The sequence below is a fragment of the Anopheles arabiensis genome, chromosome 2 (assembly GCF_016920715.1).
Source record: "Anopheles arabiensis isolate DONGOLA chromosome 2, AaraD3, whole genome shotgun sequence".
Taxonomy (NCBI): domain Eukaryota; kingdom Metazoa; phylum Arthropoda; class Insecta; order Diptera; family Culicidae; genus Anopheles; species Anopheles arabiensis.
The window spans coordinates 48923039-48945537 of record NC_053517.1 but is presented as its reverse complement, the minus strand read 5'-3'; the positions used below and the strand labels follow the sequence as shown (position 1 = coordinate 48945537).

Here is a 22499-nt window from a genome sequence, read left to right as displayed (position 1 = left end):
GTCGTACCAGCATAACTAAGCATAAAAAGCAACATGAAAAATTCGACCAAATTCTTTATCATGCCGCTTTATCAAATCGTTATCGGCGCCGGGATTGAAATCGCTGTGCCAAATACATCTCCCCACTCCCCTCGCCACAAACGCACCAATGCACTTTGCACCCAACACAGTTGAAAAGCGTTACCCGCACTCATCACCGTTGTGCATCGTCTTGAGGGGAGAAGAAAAACAGGAAAAGAAAACAGGATGCCCGGACCGAGAGCGAGAGAGGCCGCGCAAGAACGAACCTCGGCAGATCGAACCCGCTCGCATCGTACACCCGTGTGCAAGAGCTTCAACTGGACACTGGCCCGGCTGACGACCGGTGGCGGGTTGGAAAACGGGTTTGCGTCTTCTCCGAGAGGTCTGCGTGTGAACAAAACACACACCGGTATTTATGGCCCCAGCCAGTGTATTATTTCCACCGGGGCCATAAATATGTGCGCGCACTCCGCTCGGGTGTAGTCGTTCCGTTTTATAAGAATCAGAATTCCGTTTGCTAACGCTGCCTGTAAGATGTGCTTCCTAGGGAGCGCAATCTCGGTTCTGCATTTTCTGTCTCTTTTTCTCTAATACTCTCTCTCTCTCGCTCTATCTACCTCTCTCTTTCGTGTTTTGTTCAGTGTCCCTTGCCTGACTGCATACCCGTTCCTTCCATCAGCCCAGAAGAGACAGCGAGGATCATCTGTGGCTTAAAAAAAACACACCAAATCGCAAAATTGGAAACGAAGTCGCATCAGGAAAGAGAAGGAAACACAACAAAAGCACACTGCAAACGACTGCATACGGATACGGGACACACACACGAAGCGATGGATAAACTGTATTCGAGTTGATTTGATTTGATTTACTAAACTAAACCGCACTAAACCGTAAAAGCCATTTGCGATGGCAGAGAGAATTAGTAATCGTTAGACTGCACTAACCAGATCGTCGCCCGTGCCGCTGCAAGCCATTCTCGATCCTTTGAGCTGTACGAGATGCGATCTTGATGTCGAGATTTTGCTCTCCTGCTTACGATCACTCTCCGTGCGTGATCGATATCGAGCAGTCTGTTTGTGCGCATTTTTCAGTCTCTCTTGTGGCCCTCCAGCATCCAGCAGAGGTTGATCGATCTCCAGAGAGGAGTCGATCTTTGTTTTCGCAGCAAACTAGTGAGCTCTCTGTCTTGCGCAAGTCTCATGATCACTGGCTGCTCATTCTCTTGCTCACTCGCACACACACGTTCCATCGGATCGAGCGCGATCGTTCGAGTTTGGATGTTATTAAGGGGTTTATAAACGAATTAAAAGCCTTCTGCTCCGCGCTGGAGACCCCGAACGGCACTGGCCAGTGAGAATCTATACTTATTGATGATTTTGCTTTCGATTCCTGGCTTTTATTGGTTTTAATTTCATTAGAACGCCAGCTATCCGTACCGCTTGCCTTTGCTCTTTGGCTTGATTTGAAGGGAAGCGTTTTTTGTCTATCTTTGAATTCGCCTTTTTGTACTCGGTGTTTGTGGGCTGTTCGTGATGTAATGTTCTTGTTTTTAACTACCTTTTTCTTATCTCTTTTCAGAGCCCTGCATACTCACACTCCTTGGGATTGCACACGGTTAGGAACGGAAGGAGAAGGGGAGGGCATTAATTCCCGATCCTTTGGTGCACGAGGACGGCGGCAAGTGTTAATTTTAGTGCTTCTACGCATCATTTGGCACTGCACGAATTCTCCAGAACGAGATCATCCAACCAATCGATCTAACCATCATGCTCCATCTTCCTCTCTCCAGAACAATCCTTTGTCGATGGCCACATGCTTCCACATTCGAACAGCCGTCTAGGTGACTGCTTTCTAACCTAAACGTGTGAACAGCACACCATCCACCGACTCTGAGCAGCTTTCACACCCGCCGATGGGGTTGCTGTTGGGTTACCCGTAAAAAAAAAAAAAACAACTTATCCAGTTCGGAAGAACCTCACCGAGCTCCCGGTGTATGTGTGTTGGTGGAGGCACACGGCCAGCACGTCGCTGAGAACGAACACTGAGCCACCGACGACCGGTAGAAAATTACGGGTTACGGGTCAAACAATTAATATTGGAAATAAATTGCGATTATACCGTATCACACTGAAGCGGCCCGGTAAGAAGCAGTGGGAAGAAACGAGCACGTTGCTTTTGCAGGAGTTATTTCCGATGGAACTGAAGCCATTCGGCAGCAGCACCATTGCTAACCCGCGAGAAGAAAAAGGAAGGGAATCTAAAAGATGGCGAGAACGCGCTCTCTCGCGAAACGCGAAATTTGCCGCGTTTCGGGCATTTGCAGTGCCTGTGATGATGAAAGCGCTGTGGCTGCGACTGCACCGGTTGCATTCCTTTGCCCTTGCCCCGCCTGGTTCTGAGTTCCCGAAAGTGTTCCACTCGATCGGCTTTGACCGCTGCACCTCCCGTTTTGTGTGGCCCTTTGTCCACCGCAAGTCGCAACTAGATTCGGTACGGTATGATTGAGTTTACTACGGTCACACTATTTGAACTCATTGATTAGGTGCACCGCGAGTGCAACGGCCAGGTCACGATGGGGTAGAAGGAAAAGGGCCGCCGATGGTGCGGATACGTCGAACCGTTTCCTACAAGCGTGCCCCCAGTCAATCGCATCTTGCAAGCACGGACAAGTATATGGGATGAGAAAGCCGTTAACTGAACCGTGGGGCGGTGGGACGATACTGGAAGGGCTCTGCAAACCCAGCGACCAATCGGACCGACATCGGTACATCGGCCACAGCTTCAATCACGTTTTCCGCGTGCTGGAGTTGCTGCCGAAGATCTACGACACCATCGCGTTACATCGTGTGTGCACGACCCTCGCTGAGCCTCGCCGATCGGGCCAGGCACCGGAGACAGATGATAGTGACCGAGCTTTTACCATATGGTACATTGGCGCCTGGAGGATATTTTGCAGTCTCCCCAACGCCCGACGAGAACGTGGTTGCTCCCGAAAGCGCTCCACTCCCGGTTCCTGCTATGTGAGCTGCTGCTGCTGCACAAGATAAGCAAGACAAGTGCAACAACATTCAAGTTCGCTCGATGTCATCCACCTTCATCGGGATGTACTGCATCTCTGGGACACCTCGGTGCAGGAGAATATTCGGCACGGGCGAAGGAGGTGATCCAAAAATCACCGGGTCAGATCAAACTCCGCCTGCCACAAGCAAGTGTGATCACAGTCTTTTTTCTTCTTCTTCTTTTCCTTCGCCCTTTGTGTCGTCTTTCGCCGAGGTAAAGGAAATAAACAGACAGAAAAGCAGAACAAACCTCACTCCATGTAACGTCACATGTGAATCGTGATGAAAATACGATATGAATCGTGTTACATTGCGAACCTCTTTTTTTACTCCTTCTCTGTAACCGTCTCAATCTCCCTTTTTGGTGTCACTTTATAGCACTGTGAGATAGTTTGGTTATGATTCTGCTACAGTACATTCGATTGCAATGACATTTTCGATATGAAATAATTTTAAATTTAAGATACCATGGTTAAGGCTGTATTTTGACTTTAAAGATTGCGTTATTCTTAAATTGATCTCCCTAAAATTGTTCTTTTACAGTAATATATCCTGTTGGCTACCTGATCACAAATCTTACGCTATCACTTCTGTCCAAATAAGATTAAGCACATCCTCTAGCAGCGCACACTTTCCGGTAATGTTCTCATAAATTCTTCCCCAAAAAAACTGCACCCAACGCTCCACAACAGCTCTGCAGGCTCATGTATCATCCCACTGTTTCTTACACCCATCTTCATCCATCCCTGTTGCAGTCAGATCGTGCACAACCACACGCTGTTCATCTGCTTTAGCCTTTTTTTTATCGACAAGACAAGATTGTGTCACATGGCCACGATTCCCGTTTTCTTTCTTCGCCATGTTACGATTCCAATCACCCGCCCCGCTTCGATCCAGCACGGAATATTAATAACAAATATTTAGTTGTAAAATGGCACAATAGATAAAGGATGCCACCGGCATCAACACACACGATCGTCGATCGTGTGCCCATGGTTTTGCGCACAGGACTCGACGGCGAGATCTTCCTCCCATCCGCTTCGCTTATCGGCTATCGACTTTGGCGCGCTGTGTGTTTCTCATATGGTTGGCGTCACCTTCATCCTGGATGGTCCGGGTTCAGCCCCGTTCCATGCTGCAATGAATGAACGAGCTCGATCCGCAGCGCAGCCGGAGATCCGTGGGTGGGGGGAGGGTCTCTCCACTCCACACTGCGCTCAGTTCGAGCTGATATGAGAGTAGTGCGGGCACGAAAATAAAACTAATGTAATTACGGTGTTTAAGATTACCGCTGCCCGATTATTGGCAAATATTCGTCGTCGTCGTCTGTGAGACATTGGAGCGGAAAACATCGTGGTAAGATTAGAGCGAGTTAGTTTGAGACATTAACATGCGCCAGCTCGGCACGGTTCGATTCGGTACCGGAAAGAAAATACGATCACGAGCGTAAGGTGTTGATCTTTTCTCACCACCACGCGCGATCTGCAGGAGTGGAATAGGTTCCCCGGCAACAGTACCACATCGGGATCAATTTTCGCTTATCCTAAGCCGATGGGAAAACATAAGCAAAGGTGCGAAACTTAGGGCAGAGGACCGCCTTCCCTCGGCTCCCCTTGATTCAAGCGCTCAACCCGATACTGTCACAACGAAACGAAATATCGTGCCCGGTCTGTCTAACTCATAAGCGAAGAATGGTGCAGACTGGGTGGCTTGCGTGAAAATGCTGCCCCCTCGGTAAATGAGCCCTTCTGCCTCGATGTTCAGGGGTCAACTATTTATATTAGCAGCAGAGCGGGGGGAATGTCTCCCCAATGTGGCGATGGTTTCTTTTATTATTCTCTCCCATTTGCGTACAGCGTAGCGATACAGATTGACCGTTCGCTCGTTCGCACGTTCGTTTTTGAAACTATATCGTGTCCTCACACACCTTATCAAAGGCCCTTTAGCGCCGTGCTGAGGTGGACGCTATGTTTGGCATGCTCGATACTCCCTCGGGTGTCGGGTGTGTATCGGTCCGGTGTTGGGAATGCTACGCGTTCGTTCCGTGGCTTATGTGTTCTGGGCCAAGCTCAGTCGCCGCCACGCAAGATTTCACTTTACCACTTTCCACCGTGCCATGCTAATTGGTGGAACACGCTAGTGGGATGTGGGTGTGTGTTTCGGTTGCAGAAACGAGCCTGCAAAAAATATATATAAAAAACAGGGTCTTTGGAACATCTTACATCGTCGGTTCGACGAACTCTACGGGCCGGGTTTTCGTGCGGTGTAACAAAAATGACCCTACCGATGAGAAGCAGTTCGGATGGTTGGGGCGAAGCATTCTTCAACAGCACACCGAAGGGAGAGGGCGGTAATCGTTCACTTGCCCGCTGTTAGCGGCTCATTTGCGTCCACGTGTGAGAGGAACGACCGGAAAGTTCGTTCCGTTACGCTGGCGGGTCGGGCCGGGTTCGGACCCGGCGAAAGGCTGAAGTCCTTGCCTTGTCGGCGTGGAGCGGTTCGAAATCCGATCCAAATCGCCTGCGCGCCCCCGAAACCGTGTGCGTATTAATGTAAATAAAAGTAATTGTCGACCGTGCCCCTGCGGCTTGGACAGAACTCGGGCTGCCTCTCGGGGTGAAATTCGCTTTGTGGGGTGAAATATGACTTGCCCTGGTTTTATTTTCACATGAAATGGAAGGAGTTCTTTCTGCCTTTTTCTTCCCACCCTCGCTTGCCTGTTATACCCAAAACCATTCGCTACACACTGTACTTCGGCCTGAAGCAACAACTCCGGTGTATTTTTCATGTATTTCTTCGAACCAAAACTTACCACCTACGGTTTTCATCACCTTTCACAAATGACCAGCATGACGAAATTTAAAATTAAACACACACACACACACACTTCCGTCCGCCAATGCATTCACTTTGCAAATAGGGCTGAAATAAGATCACTGAATGTACAACCACTTTCCTTCATTTAGAGAAATTATTTTCGGCAATTGTGCGCAAGCATGAGCTGTTCCGGAGGGCGGGTTGGCGTGGATCGATTCTGATCGCGAGTCCACCTTCACGCTCGCTCGCCGCGGGATAGTATCGATCCACAGCCGCCGGCCCAGGCATGCATGCGCCTGCATGTGCATCAATAAAAGATAAGACCAAGCCGATCGAGCTGGGAAATAGATTAACAAAATTTCGAAGCCGGTTTTATTTGCTTTCTTTTTTGCTTCTTTTTTTGCTGGGTAGGCAGTTGTTACTACTACCTCAGAGCAAGCTGTGAAGATCGAACTGGAGCAGGAGCATTACACACAGATTCACACATGTACGCCCCGTGCTTGACAAAAGCCAGACAAAAGTCTTTTTCGTCGTTGTAAATCTCTCTCTCTCTCTCTCTCTCTCTCTCGCTCTTCCTGCATAGCTCCGTTTACATTGTGGGGATAATCGAAATTGAACAGAAACCGTTTGTAGTATTGCCTCGTGGGCTTTTTTTATTGAGCAAAGAGCAAGACGAAGGCAATGGGGAAGCGAATTACGATAAAGAACTCAACTGCATCGTGCAAAGGAAGCAAAAGGGAAAAGAGTGATCAAAAGAACTGGCCCCAAAGTAACGGAGCCTGCCCGAAAAAGCACTCGCGAGTACTTGCGGGCCCCTGGCACGCTGGCTTGGAGTGCAATAAAAATCACACAGATCATAATAAAATCATAATCGTAAAATTGTTTCAAAGTGTATAAAGTCACTGTGCGCCCGGCCCGGCGAACATCCTTCGCACGCTCACACTGTCTCGGCGGGCCGTTTCTTCCTCTGTTTTGTTGCTCCTTTTTCCCTTTCCATCGCGGTGCCACCGGCCAGTCCAGGCCGGTAAGCTGAAAGTAAGCGAAAGGAACCACAACTCGGGCTGCGAGACTGCAGTACCAAAGCACCGAGCAACGAGCGGACAGCGATTGGGCAGCGCTGGGGATGTTTCAATACACATCACGCCGAAACACCTCACCGCGTGGTGCGGCCCTGGTGCACTGGTGGACCATTTGGTGGGCCCCCAAAAAGGCTTATTAAAATCGAACGTAATCACGGTATGTGTGCCCAGCAACAGCCAAAAAAAAACCTGCCTACCCGAGAGTCCCGAGGCCCACCCGGAGTAGCAAATGAAAGTAGATCTGGCTTTATTTGCGTCCCGCAAAATCCTGCCCAAAATGAGCGTGCTTGAGAAATTATTTCGATTTTAGTATCGATTCAATTTTTTCTTGCTGAGCAGGGGACCTCGATCGAAATAAAGCTATTTAGCGCTCGTACGGGGTGGGCATACAAGTTTGGGCTGATGATGGAACGATAACTATAAAACTTTAAGCAACGTATTTGTGCGCCTGTTATTATGCAATTAAGCAAATAAATATCGTCTGCTCTATAAAGCCAGCTGTAACGAAACGCTACAAAGTTTGCTTTTTCCGAAGCATATCAAACAGAATAATCCTTTCAGCAACGGTTTCACATACCATTCTCATTTGCTCATAATCCTTGAAGAGCATTTACAGCCACAACTAAAAAAAGTGCAAATATCATGCAAAAATTCCCCCAAAAATGAAAACCGTAAACGAAGTCAAACAAATCTTCAGAGAAAGGAACTCCGTACGCCTGTGTATGTGTGTGTGTTTTTCTGTGTTTGTTTGGTGCAGAATTAAAGCTATCCACCGCAACATACCGGCCACACAGGAGGAAAGGCGCTGGCGGTAAAAACGTCCGAAAGAAAGCACGAAATGAGAGTAAATGAAGTAATCGATTTTTTCGTCGCGTGGACCATTTGCGACTGTTGTTGTTGGGTTTAATGCCTTTGTTGTCGTTTTGCTCGTCCGCTCGTCCGTGTTTTTCTTAGACGCGGGAGTTTGTTACTCATTTTTTTATCATACGTTGTCTACGGTGCTGGAGAGTTGTTTTTTTTTTGCGTACTCCAACCTGTTGGTCGATGAATCAGGGGTTCCCAAAAAACGCAGCAAACGTAAGAACTCGTAGCAGTAAAATGCTACCTTTTCGAGGGACGAGGCCGCAACGCCGGAGGGACTGTGTCGGTGCAACTGTAACCTTCCCGTAGGACACGTTTTTTACAACAACTTCCTTTCCGCGTGTTTTACTGCGCGGACGTTTGTGCTTCTCCCTTGCACCATGAAGACACTCCCCACACGCCGGTGGAAAGACGGTGGTTGAGAGGATGCCAATTGCCGTGATTTTCCTTCCCCCGCTAGAACATTCCCCCGCCAGAACATTCCCCGATCAAAGGCGGCGAGGGAACGGGCTGAGCAGAGCCGCCGACAGAAGAAATCCACAACCGATGATCGGTTTAACAAAATGAACTCACCCATACACAATCTTCCTTTTTCCCATCCTTCTTCGGGGTAGGGAGTACGGAACGCAAAAATAAAAATCTTGCAAAACTGGATATTGGTGGTCAGGATTTTTCGCTGGAAATCGTCATTCATGTCGGCGGGAGAGGAGAGAGAGAGGATACACCAAGACGGTGCTGCGAATGCTTCGTGACGGGATGGTTTCCAAACGTTTATTCGAGCCGGGCAAGCACGAGAATGAACAAATGGGAGGGATATATAGAGAGAGAGAGAGGATGGCAATGATGCCCGTTGATGCCCGTTTGATGGGAAGCAATCCCGCGATTCTCGACGATCCTCAAAACCGATCATCTTTCGCTGTAGCTGCCGCAGGAGCAGCAGCACCAACAAACGCTGTTTCCCTTTCGCTCGGAAGCGTTTAGAGCAGGGAAGGAGGTTATCTGGCGTTTGTTTTTTCTTTGCCGTTTATCTGGCCCTTTCTCCGTAGCCCTGACTCCGCGCAAACGGTCGTCCCCGCTGCGCCCGCTTTTGGTGGATGGTGCCTGGCGTTATCGCGCGTTTGCGAGCTCGACCAGAGTTCGTGCAGTTTAATTTTGTGCCCTTCTTTTTATTTGCGTGCTGCTGTTGGTGTGCTTTGCTGTAACTTTTTTTCTCATCCCCATTTCAGTCTGTGTCTGTGTGCGAGTGAGGATTCGATTTATTAAATGCTTACCTTTTGGCTTGAAAAAGTGCATCGGTCGGTGTTGTGGGGCCGCTGCGCAAAGATGATGAATCGTTCTAAAGCGATCGCCAAGCGTCCGAAACTGGATTTACCAAACCGCCAAACAGCCGACCCTCGACTACCTTGCCACCCCGCCGACCCTCTGCCAACTCCAAGGTGTGCGTTGTTTTTCGACGCTGTTTGAAGCACCGTTTTGATTTCGAGAAGATGTGTTTAAAGGTGAGTGTGTGTGTTTTTTTGTTAAAGTTCTCATAAGAAAACCCTTCCCTTCGCCAGCGTGGCCAGACAGATGAGGAAGGGCCAACCGTACACGCTTCCGAACGTTTCGTGCCGTATCGCAATCATAATTTTCTTTTCGTTTCGCCTCTAAACCTGTTCCAGCGCTGGCAGGATGATCTCGCGCGAAATGCTCGAAACAGATCCTTTGACTTTTGGAGGTCCGGTTTTTGCTGCCTGCCCGAACGCCAGCAAAACAAACGCTGACCCGTTTTGTGCCCGCTTCTGGCTGCACTGGCCAGCCGGCGATAGTCGCTGCCACTTCTATCTATCAATAACCACTCCTAATAACAGCAATAAGGGCGCCGAATGCCTGCGGGCGACTACACAAACGCAGCCACCACTGGTTGATGCGTGCACGAGATGGACGAGCTGGGCTGGGACGGCCTCGCCAACGGGAACACTAATTTAAACCTACTGAAAAATCAGTCGAACTGCTTCCGTGGAGGATTATTAGCCACAGGCTCCCGGAGCTCAACAGATTATCTCTAGACGCGCTGCAGGACGAACGTGAATTTGGCAAAACAATTTTGAGTTTCCCAAAGCAGCACACACAAAAAACACTCTAGACATGTCGCCGGTGAAGCTACGGACCGTTTTCTCAATGAAATGGCCTTCATTCGCACCTGAGAGCACAAGCGACCAGGCAAAAGGGGCGCATTTTACAATGCAAATCGTTGTCTGCCCTAAAACGCACCCATGAATGAATGGATTAGCGTGACCGGAGCTACTATTCGTTTGCGCTATAGCAGTCCGTTCCAAATTATCCCTCAATGAAGCGACCGCTTCCGGTGGTGTTCGCTAACGGTACGGACCAGTATGTGCAAACCCTTAAAGCAACCCCTTAAAGTCTGGACAAACGTAAAGATTTATTTATCGGCTTACGAACCCGATTGATTGGCTGGTAAGTGAAAGCGCCGCGAACATTTGCCGCCGTTCGGCTTAACATCTGTCCACTCGTCATAGCCAATCATAATAATCGGCAAAATAAACTGCTACTAAATTTCAATTCTCACTTCCACTGCAACGCATCGACATGTGCAATGATGCAAGAGGGCCTACGCGTTTTCAATGCTAATTTACATCCTCTTTTATCCGTGAGGGTGTTGCGAGACAAACTGTCTGCTCCGTTTTGCGGTGTAAATGTTCCCCGAGGGCACTTGATCAGAACCGGAACCGTCAGTTGCATGAATGATCTAATAATTTCAATCGTATAGTCAACCATCAGCTTAGGGATTTATTTCACCCCCTCTACATGCCGTATCGCTTGCCCGGCCATAGGGGGAGAGCTTGCGGCTAATACAAATGTTCCGGCACATTTGACCCGAGATCACCGCGACGAATCTAGTTACACATTGATTTTTGGAACAGGGATTAAAGGGGACTTGTAGGGACACCTCGTGATGTTCCTGCTGTAAGGGAAAACGTTCGCAACGTTCGCTCAAAAGATTAACCAGAGAAGCGAGGATGGACCGCGAGGGGAAAGGAAAAATATAAATTTATGTTTGTAGGTCAGGAAAAACAAATCTCTCGCCCTCGCGGCCCTTCAGACCAAGCGCGTGATTGTCGTGGGATATAGCTAGCGGGGAAGGAAAATCCATCCCTTATATGATCGGATTTTCAAACAGGGAGGTGAGCATAACAAAAAACTAACCCAAGCTATGTCCTTTCGTTTCGGTATAAAACGAAAGAATGAGAGAGAGATAGAGATTCTCTGACTCAGGTAAAAGCGGGAAAGGAATAGAGAAAACAAACGAAAGAATGAGACAACCCGATATTCAACGACGAGAGCATGTGAACTTCGATAGCTTGCGTTTGCTCAGGCTTGTCAAACTATTTTTTTTTTCTTTATTGTTTTATTAATTTTTTTTTGTTACTAACTATACGTTAGTGAGTAGAACAAACATTTTATATCAGCTCCTACTAAACTAATATTGTTGCAATCTTCCAAATGCTTAAGTGGTAGTTCTGCTACGAGCCGTGTATTTTTTTCAAGTAAATGTTGGTGCTAGAGGAAAATTGAATATTACCAATAAAAAACTAAATTAAATTAAAAAAAATCAATAAATTAAAAATTGAATAATTTTTAAAATTTCACATTTTAAAAATAAGGAATCAGAAATTAAAAGTACAACTATATGTATTATAAAATTATTAATGTTACAAAGACCAATGACGGAGTTTAAAGTTACATGAATCAGGTCGAAGACATGTATAAAACAAATTCATCATTATTTTTTTCAAAGAATTATAATGTTTTGGTGGAACAAATATTAAAAAAAAAAAAACATATCAAATCAAAACCCTCACGGCACCGGTTCCCCTCATTGATGCCGGCAGTTCAGAGAGGCAGTCGGTTTGACAGTCCTGCGCTACTCTTCTAACCCGAGCACCCGAGTTTTCTCGCTCTAACCGCCCCGAGCACCGGTTTTCGCCGCGGGTTGTATTTCGCTCGGCATTACTCGTTGTTCCGTCGAAGAGAAGGGTGCGTGTACGTGTCCGTCGCGTTCGTCCGTCGAATATATCGCGTCAAGTGCACGGTGGAGAGAAAGATCGCTTCGTTAGGTTGGATTTATTTATTAGAACACGGGCGAGGCTTCCCTAACCAACGAATTCTAAGCCAAGCTATTGTTGCAGTGAGTTTGCCAAGAGCTGCCAAGAGCATCGCCAAGTGTCTCCAGGCCGGTCAGGTGTCGAACACCGTGTACAATTGTGTGACGTGCAGTGTGTCTAGTGTAAGCCGGCTTACTTAGACCTAGTGGAAAAGAAACGGTAGTGAAGCGTGTGACAATAATCCTTATCGTAATACGCTCATTAAATTTGAATATTTGTTGGTTCTCACGAGTGTGTCGGTGGAAGAAAGTGCTTTTCGTGCGACGTGAAATTGGAGTTGTACCGGTGTAGAATTATCATTCGGTGGATTACGTTGATAGTTGTGAAAATTTATTCCAGTTTGTGTGTCTTCCCTCACTACAACGACCGCAAAAGAGGGCCAGTTAATAATTTCTCAAATTCTGCCGCTATACAGCATCGCATAATCTCACGAAAGCTCCGATTCCGCGGGAAGTGATAAAGATAGTAGATTAATTGCTTGATCGCGCATCTTCGATCGCAGGAAACGCTGTGTGGTTTGGTGGTTGTTTGTGTGAAAAGTAAAAAAAAGGAAGAACTACCCATGCCCCTAGGGCTGTGCAAGAGGAAGGAAAAACAACATATTGTCCGCGTGTAGTTCCAAGTGTGGTGTGTTTTGTTGGCCTTACGTCTGTGGCCAATTGGCTGTGCCAAGGGTAGAGCGAAAATAAAAAAAGCGGGCCAGCATAACCAGCACGAGATTTGCCGTCGGCAAATTGGGGATACCGAACCGATCTCGCTGGGTCTGCTGCTGCTGCGAGACGATCGTGATTTGATTTCCGTGAATCGAGGTTTACTGCTCGCTGGCTAAACCCTGTGTTCCCTTCCCAACGGTGTGTTGATTAGCATTCGACGCGCCCGCTGTTGGTTTATTAGGCGCATTGCCGGCAAACAAGTGCAAAACACTCACGTGCCGTTTTTAACGAGGAAAACTAATTACTTGACGAGATATATTTTCCCAGCTGAGCGAAAAAGAAAATTTGTGTCATTACACCTGTAATTTCGCAGTGCCGGGTGGTATTGGTGTGCCGAATCTGTATGTGTCTGTTTGAGTGTGTGGCAGCAAACTGCCATTCCTGAAAGAAAGTGGGTACGCTAACAACAAACAAAATACATCCAGCCCTAGTGGAGCACGCCCGGTAGCTAACCAATTCATGATGACGAGTGCGTTAGTGTGCAAATGTGACCCGAAATGTTTCGCCCGGTGACGGTGCAATTGTGAAAGGCCAGTTTTTTTAAATAGTGCGCACGCAACCGGTGCAAGAGGCTTGCGATTGAGCCAGTAGGCGGTGCATTTCGACGGTGCAACGCGCACCCAGTTTGAAAGCAATTTCCCCCAAAAAAATATGACGGGAGGCCCCCGGGGCGGCTGTAGCGCGTGAAAGTGAATTAAAGTGAGATCGCTGTTGAGTGTGTGTGCGTGTGTGTTTGTGTGTGCGCGGTGCTAGTGATGAAATATCTTGCCACGCTCAGTGTCCTTGCAAGCACCTTCGAAGGAGTAACTATAGCACCCGGTGATACGCTCTCACTGGACAGGAACCCGATCCGACTGAAAGCCAGTCGCGCCTGATAAGCAGTAGCAGCGCGGCCGCCGACGCGAACTAGCGTGGCGTCTGGGGTACGCAGGAACAACGCGCAACAGTGCTACGCAGCGAAGCCGCGCAGGAAAACGGCGAAAAGATGGGAATCGGCGACCTCCGCTCGTGGACCAGCGTCGTCGTCGTTATTCTCACCCTCATCTCAATGGTAAGCCCCGTGCGTCAACCTGGTCGTATGCGACTTTTGTCCCCCTTTTGCTTTGCCGAAGCCATCGTGTGTCCGGCGATCGTCCCGTTAGGTTCGATCGGGCTGCACGGTTGGCACCGTCGATCCCACGGTCGATCGTGGCCGCCGCTTCGAGGCCGGCCTATCGAGCGGGCTCCGTTCGCGCGTCGCGCAGGAAGGTTCGTCACTTGTGGCATCGTTCGTGTTGAGCGTTTTGTTTCACTTCTTTCATTCGCGCGCGACACGCGGGTGAAGGCGAATGAAAACATCGATCGCATACTTTTAAACAAACCTCCTTCAACATCACTCACCGTACACCCTACAGCCTGCCTTGTGCATAGGGGGGGGGGGGAGAGAGTGGGGAGGGCAGAGAATAAGAAAGTAAAATTTTCAAACACCACTCGGAATTGTTGATTTGCTCCCTGGCTGTCTTGTGCAACCTGCGCGACTGAAGACACAGTTACGAGGCACCACTGATTCTTGTCTGCTCCTCTCATTCGTGGTCCCTTGCGCCCCACGATCCCTGTCCTCCTACCGGTGGCCAATCTTATCAATATTTAATTCAGGTTTTATCCTCGTATTACACCTTCTTTCACCCGTGTTGCGCGTCTGTTGGCCGATGATGAATGCGCATGGGCGCGTTTAGCGTTTGGACACAGTGTGGACGCTCACTACAGCCGATTTCCCGTTCACTGGGTTTCCGATGGATGATCGGTACCATATACGCCTCGAGCTGGCCCTATTTGAATATTAATGAAGTGTGAGAGAGTGATTTGGAGCGAATAATCGCAACATTGGTCCCTGCACGACCAAGCTTCTTCGGATGAGATGAGCTGAGTATTGCCATTCTAGCTCAGCTAATGGGGTACGATGATGAAAGACGACGCGAATGGGGAAGCTCACTGATGCGGCCTCTTTTTCTAGCCCGGACAGAGGCGACGTCATGCAACGTGATTGAACAACACTTGTAACAATTAATTTGAATTAATACCTTCTGTTCGACAATTTTCACCATCACTTCAGGGCGTAAACGTTGGATCGTAATGAAAATGATGAGCAGTAGATTCATTAAAATTAATCATAGTCATATTCCACCGCATGAAAGTGCCTTCACCTAGTCACTAGTCCATCATATTCTATCTTTCACATGAATCAAGTGCTGCATGGCGCAGCTAATTAATTTGATTAATTTTAGATTGCATCCATTAAGAAAGGAGCCATTTTTTCGATGCATCGAAGTGGATCAACAATACTTTAAAAGCGTTTAGCATTCAAGCTACAAAGCGACTTATATTGTGAGGGAATTAAGCTTGAATATTATTGAGCATTTATTTGAAGAATGAATCAATTTCTCACCAAAACAGCTTCATTTCACAGGTTAATCCACCAAAAAAGTCAATCCTAAACCAACTGTCTCCCGTCAGCACACGGCACAATCTTCACAAAAAGTCAACCAACTCTCCATCAATACATTCCATCCATTCATCCTATCAATCAGCACATTTCCCAATCGTGTGACTATTTGGTTGGCTCGGAACGCGCTGACATCGCGGGACGTTTGGAGGGGCTTTTTTAATGTGCCTACCTTCCTCCGTGCTGGTGAATACAACGGAGACAATTAATCCCAGCTGGGATTCGGAGCTTTAAATACCAGATGACAAGAGAGCGTCACTGTGTGCGACAAGCCAAGGAAGAAACAAAAAAATACAGTGTACAACAAAAAAAGAAACAATAAGCCTCGACTGTCTCAGCAATCGCGCGTGGAAACGTTTCGAACGTCTAAAACGATTTCGGCGGGTGATTTATCGTGATGGCACGCCGGCCAAACGACATCGATTGTGGTCGAAGGCTGTCCATCTATATTTAACGATTGGTACACGCGAAAGCAGCTGACTTTGAAGGAGGAAGTGCTTTCGGATCAAATTTCGGATTCGCTTCGTTTGTGCTAGTGTTATTTTGAACATTGAAATCCAAGGATGGTTCTTGTGCTCTTTCGGCAACGAGCGTTCTCTCCCATTCTCGTTAAGCGCTTAGAAACGGTATTAATCATCTTACCCCAAAAGCGCACACAGATGCGCTGCGACCTGCCCCGGGGTGTTTTAACCTCGTTAAAGGTGTATCAAACAGCCCATTAATTAGCTGCTGATACCGCTGACGCTAATGCAGCGATTATCAAATTAACACTGTCTTTTGCCCAATGGCGCACGGAAGACGGAGATCGCCATCGTTTCGTTTAGCTTGAGAATGAACATCGTCACACAAAAAATTCACACAGACTACGATAGCGTGGCTTTTTTTTGCGTACAAAATTGCAGTTCTCTTCCTTTTCCAAACTGTCACCAGCAGTGACTTACGGCACTGTCTGCCCATGCGTTGCCGTGGCAGTGGCCATCATGTTCGAACGTGTTTTTCTTCACACACGCATACGCAACTCGACCAGGTCGATAGTCCGCGGCCTTACATACGGATCAGCTTAAACGAAGCGATCAAATAGCGATCGGAAGATCAGGGGGGAATTGGTTCTCCACACAAACACAAACAGCCCAGATAAATAATGAATAATTTCCTAATTAGTGGTCCGTATCTCGCTCTCCACGTGTTCGCGCACCGATTGCGAGCAGATCCACTGTCCAGGAACGCCAAAGAATCCGAGGGTTGTCGAGGTCGCGGTCCGCTTCTTGCGAGAGTTCCAATTAAAAGCAGACCACCGCCGCGCGAGTCCCATGGATCTATCGATGCCGTTCCTGCGCCCCAACGCTCACCTTGCTGCACTCTTCCTGGGAGGGGGATGCGAGCTGGAGAGAGACGATGATGGTTTCCTGTCTGCCCTCTACCTGCACGGCTCGATCGAGAACAGTGGTCATTGTCCTGCCCTTCGTGCGCTCACCGCCTTTCCCTTGCGATGCGATTGAACGACGCATCTTTTACGGTTCGCCTTCGCTGGGACCCAATTCGGCAGCACTGCTCCTAATCACAGGCGTGTTGAACAGATTCTTCCTAGAAAAATGACATCAGCTTTCAGACGCTCTGCTCGCTTGCTGCGACCCTACCCACGGACACTAAAGTTCGATGGATAAAATAATAAAATAGCTCTATTAATTGTCCCCAGAGACAGAGACGGGGTGATCATGTGTGCGTGTGTGTGTGTACGATCCCTGGGGACGGCCGGGATTTAGGAACCAATCTCAAACTGGAAGATGATAGCTAAAACAAAACGAGATGGTGGTCTAGCAGAAGAACGCAACACAAACAACCAAACAGCCAAACACACACATACACACTCATTCACAGTCACAGATTCCAACCCATTCCGACGGTCCGGTCTGATGTTTTCAAAAGAGAGGCATTGATTAATAGCGTCGGTATTGGGAGGGCCATGAGGAAGAGTTTGGAAATGTCTTTTCCCGCGTCATCACGGCCTCCGGTAACGCTTTTGGGGTGGCAAAGAGACAACACACCGCGGGAGTATGCCGCGGTCAAAGGGGGAACACGGGATGAGCGATATCGATTTCACTCGCGATTCGAGTGTTTTTCGTCGAACTTTAAGTTTGCCTTTTTCTTCTTCTCGCTGGCGCAGGAGATTCATCCGCTTGACAGTTTGCTGGCATTGCATAGAGTTTGAAGCTTTTTTTGGGCGGTTATCGTGTCACCAACATCACCACCACAGCAGCTTGAAGATCCTCCTGGTCTGCATGGCTCGGTTCCCTCCCGCTTCGATCGGAGGAAGGAGAGAGGAGACACTAAATATCTTATCAGCGCGCGGTGATCTTGAAAATGAAACGAAAACTTTGTCGATCTTTACGGCGCGGTAGGACAGTGTCCACTGTTGGACAAAGTGGTTTTTCTCCGCTCTCATCCCTGTTTCTGTGCCACGTCGTTTCTCTGGTTAAGTCATTCCCGGTGCTGATGGTTTGTGCGCTTTTTGTGGTGTGGTTTTTTGTTCGGTCCGCCGCTTCCAGCCTCACTTTTCGTTTGCTGCTTCATTTAACTCGTTATTTCGGGGGTTTGCGCTGTTGTCGAGCATGGGGTAATATATTGATTGCGATGGCAATCGATGCCGATGGGCGATAGTGACGACGCTGATCGAATGAAACGCCACCGGACCGCCGTGATCGATGGATCAGCGATGCTGTCGCCGTCCGGTTGGTGTGTCTAACAACGAGACGGTTGAATCAGCTCAACTTCCCGTTTAATCGTTTCCATAGAGTGTAGGGCTCCATTTCAAGGTTTCGCGCCTGTTCCATCATTTCAGTTTTTTGTTTTGTTCTTCTCGATGTTTTTGGCACAAAAAAATGGAAATACCAATAAATAAGCGAGAGGCTGTGTTTGGGCAGCATTTTTCCTTTTATGTTACGCTTACCAGCTCCCCTTCCCTTCCGTGCTGCGGTGTCCCACATTTACTCACCCAAACCAGCGCCATGAATATTATCACCCTTGCGGCATCGTCTAATTCTCCGCTGCTAAGTAACGAGCCGCTATCCCTTTCTTCCGCGCTCCCGATCTGATTACACCGATAGGCGTACTGTTCAACCAGAACAACAATAAAAAGAGGTAAATACATAGGCCATACCTTCGAGGCGGCACTGTACCGTGCCCGCGTCATTCCATTCGCGGGCCCGTGATCGAGATCAAGCGCGCGATCGATGTTCTCTTTGCTGTTTATTATTATCGTTATTATTGTTGTTGTTCAACCCATCTCACGCGGCTCATTTTCTCTGCTGTGTGTGTGGCGGGTAAGGATTATAATTTCATAATAAGATCATGCTCCGCCGCACACCATTGATTCATTATTCGGCACTAATTGAATCGGTGAATTATCATCGCTGCCCGATTTATGCGATGGTGTAAAAGAATAACATCGATCGCTGCTCGGCAACCGGGGGAGCAGGTAAGGTTGATGAGCCGTTACCGGAGGGCCGTCCATATTGTTGCTGCTGCTGCTGCACCTCCAGTATTGGGGCGCATTGGGGCGAGCTTACTGCCAAAAGATGATACCGCAACGTGCTGTTTTATTTCTTCCTTCATCCGTTTGCTTTGGTTCTTCCGTTGGTGTGTTAAATCTCATAATCTCCTCATCAGAAGAAAAAGAAACTGTTGACTCATTACCCCAGTAAAGCTCCCTTGAGTTTTGTGAGTGTGAGAGGGCCCAAAGATGGTACGTCGAAAAAAGGGGAATTGAGAATTTTCTCTATCAAACTTCTCCACGCCAACAGTCTTCACTTTTTTGGTATTGAAACAGGATAAGAAAACCGACACTGCCTTGCACTCCTTTGAACATTTTGCTAAAGATGCTGCATCAGAAATTTATTTTTCCTGTTGTTACAGCGACGCCAAGCAGACCGAGTATGTTTTGTATGTTTCGTTTCTGCATCACGTTTTAATTTTCGGGATGCAGAGTCTAAACGGAAAAATAAAAACACCGTTCAGTGGTCCTTTTCTTGGTCAATGCCGCATTGGACGTTATTTTTCTGTTTTCGCTTTCACACCGAAAACCTTCGTGCACTACTCAACCAGTGTGTGTGTGTGTTTTGTGCTTTTGCTTTGAGTTTATCTTAATTAGAATCTTCGATCTTTTTCCATCCCCCGAGTTCGGTAAGCACGCAAGGGAACCGGGTGTAATCGATCGCGTTCTCGAGGAAACGCGTAGCCAAACCAGATGCAGAAGGAAGTGACTGCAACCTTGAGTATGATTGCTTAATGAAATGAATCAGCCAAATTAAATCAACATGCGGGTTGGTGGTGGTGGTGGTTGGTGCAAAACCAGAACCATTCAAGGGTTTGCTCAGTTTGATGGACGTAGGTAAATAATTTGGCCTGGCTGTATTGGTTCCGATCGTGCCGGCCATAATACACCAGTGACGTCCCTCGAGGTTCGTTCGAGCAGACAAAACATGACTCAACATGACCCTCCCCCCCTCTCTCCTTCGCGTCGCGTTGGCGAGTGATGTGATTAGTTATCAAAATAAATCACGCATACCCACGGATGCCATCCGTTCGATGAACTGAAAGCGTTTGATCATCCCTCGACATGCCGAACGATCAATCCGATCGGACTCGCCGCTGAACGGCATCGTGATTTTGTACGCTTTGTTTTTTTTTCGTCTACGGTTGTTTGCTGTTTTTATGGCTGCATAAACAACGCGCGCCTCCACTGTCCCGAAACCGAACAGGCGTTGTAAAGATATAAAATTTCATTTAATTAGATGCAATTTTGAATCCCGTGTCGAGGCAAGTTGAAAGGATGCGCGAAACATCCTCGGCCGAAACAACACGTCCCAGCCGAAAAGGTTGAGAGTGAACCACTGGACAGTGGGTGTGTGTGTATGTGAGTAGATGACTAGTAGAGGCTTCTTTTTATTAGTTGGGTGTCTCTTGTTCTTCGCTTTCCCTAGGCCTGACAATGAACAGTGCAAAATGCATCCCCGTCATCAGCGACAGCGATCGCTTTCAATGGGTTAAGGTGGAAAGCGTATCTTGCTGATCGATCGTTGTCGACGGTTGTGCCCGGGGATGTCTCTAGTTTGATTGCCCCGGCCAGATATGGCACAATGTTTTTTTTGTGTGTGTTTGTGTGACTGCGTCCTCCACTTTAGCCATGGGAGCAGCGGGATGAACTTGTCCAAAAGCGAAACTACAAATAGCCGAGCGATCACATCATGGCACAGAATATGTTATACGCGACGATCTGCGAACACGATTGACCGATACGCTGGGCCGCCGGCAGGGGGAGGATATATTGATAGAATCAATATGCAAACTAGCGTTGCGCTAATTTCTGAACCAATCGGAGCGATCGCCGGGCAGGGAAGCATCGCGAATGGCATAGGCGCTACATGTGTCGTCAGCGAGAGATATGTTGCACACGGGAATGCTCCGACAACAAAGGCTCCAATCGCGAAGTATTTAGCAAACCTCGGAGACCTGTTGCGAAGGGTAGGATGCCATCGAACCCCCCCAACCGAAAGCCGTTTAAAGGTCTTTTGCAGAACGGCACCCGGCATTCAACGGTCGCGATCTGTCGCTGTAACGTCGGCTGGTCTCGGTTCCCGCGCCGCCAGCCCAACAGAACACTTTGTTTTTATTTTTATTTTCCTGCATCTACTTTTAAAATTCTAAACTTTATCTCCTGTTCCCATTCCGCGTCGGTTCGATTCGCTCTTCATTTCCATTCTCTTTGTTTTTGTTTTGTTTCATCTGCGCTTCGCTAGAGGATTTTGCCATCGCGCCATCCGATTGATGGCAATCGCCTTCTTCCGACAATTCGCCAAGTTGAATTTTGTGTGAACGTGTTGCTGTGTGTGTGCTGTTTTTTTCTACTCCCAACTCCTCAACCGTCGTGTCGCATTCCGTTGCCGTTGCAAACGATACCACACCGGCAAAGGCCACAGCAAAAGTTAACCTTTTCCGACCGAACTGTGCCAACGGGAACGGCCACGGGAATCGATCGCTTGAGGCGTGCGGCCATTTATGCTGCCGGCCAGTGCTGTCTGAAATGTTCACCACCCGTTTTCGTTTTTGTTACCTTTCTGCGTTTTCCTTGCCGACCTGTTCCTAGAGCCGCACCGAACGCAGCCCGGGTCGAACGCAATTAATTATCGTTTCTAATGAGGCTGAAAATAGTCAAAAGATAACCGAATTAATTAACCCCTCCCGCATCGGCAAAAGGTGCGGGAGTATCCGCGACCACAAGACGGCGGGGGAAGCGTAAAAATAAATCATGCCATCTTGAAACGGCCGATTTTCACAAATCCGTCCGCGCCATTCGAGAGAGCGGATTGATGGGCCCCTCCGAGATGGCTATCCTTCCGAGCTGTGCTGTTGGGCCCGTTTGGAGACAAACATTAATTTTCTAACCGACAATGAAATGCAATGCCGTGGGCCAAAAGGGTCACAGTTTGCGTCTAGCTGAGGAGTGGAATGAAACAAAAGAGAAATATCCGAACAAAAATAAAAAATAAACGCCTTTGAACATCCAACCCCTCATTTCGGGGTCAACACAAGTCGAGATAAATGCAGCTAGATTTGAAGGCCAATCTAGCTTGCTGCTCCTCTCCCTCCTCCCTTCCTCCTCTCATATCATTCCAATGACAGCCTGCCATCGGCACACGCTGAGTGGAATCTTTACCAGACGGGAGCCGAAAAATGTGGCAACTGCGAGACCCTTCGGCCACTTTGTAGCCCCGTGCCCATCTTATCAGCACGTGCAGCGGTCCTCTCCCGAGTGGGTGGGATGAAAATAGAATTCTACGGAGCGATTCCCCAGCAAGCACAAGCTTCCAGCAAAATCGGGCCCGGACGGACGGCGCTCGTAAATCTTTACGGCGCAGCAGCGGCGCATGCCGCGAGAAAGGCTCGCGCAGAATTCTCGCACCGGGCTACCGAGCTGTTTATAAATCACGGTCGAAATTCACGGCTACTAAAAATGAGGTGCTGAAAAATTACGCCAACATGCTGTTTCAACAAACAACCGAAACCGCGATCGAAAAGAACAGAGCGCACCACGTTGAAGCGTAGGGGGCGGCTCGGGGACACAATTTTGGTGGCTTTACGATGAGCCGCCGCGCAACATACGGCGCTCACAACATGCTCGCGGTTGCCCCTGCGTAAAGTGGGCTTGTTGTCTTGTGTTGCTTTTATTGTGGCACTTTTTTCGTCCACTAACCACTGTCAAGCTTGTTTTACTATCGTTCTTCAACCCACACGCCGTGATC

At 48.2% G+C, this 22499-nt stretch overlaps 1 protein-coding gene and 1 long non-coding RNA gene across 3 annotated transcripts in view; both read left to right on the top strand.

Annotated features, from left to right (window-relative positions):
- Positions 1-433: 433 nt before the first annotated feature.
- Positions 434-1704, top strand: LOC120895925. 2 transcript variants are annotated; one of them, XR_005738390.1, is made up of 3 exons: positions 434-550; positions 663-1193; positions 1600-1704. It is a non-coding gene; the product is annotated as an uncharacterized LOC120895925 (long non-coding RNA). The 2 variants fall into 2 exon arrangements; XR_005738391.1 differs by having other exon boundaries at positions 663-1371; positions 1600-1703.
- Positions 1705-11866: 10162 nt separating this feature from the next.
- The window catches only part of LOC120907470 (protein serrate), a 102805-nt gene continuing 92172 nt past the window's right edge, over positions 11867-22499 (top strand). The window contains exon 1 of the mRNA XM_040319074.1: positions 11867-13770. Coding sequence (XP_040175008.1) covers positions 13705-13770 — 66 coding nt within the window. The 5' untranslated portion in view covers positions 11867-13704. The remainder of the gene's footprint in view (positions 13771-22499) is intronic.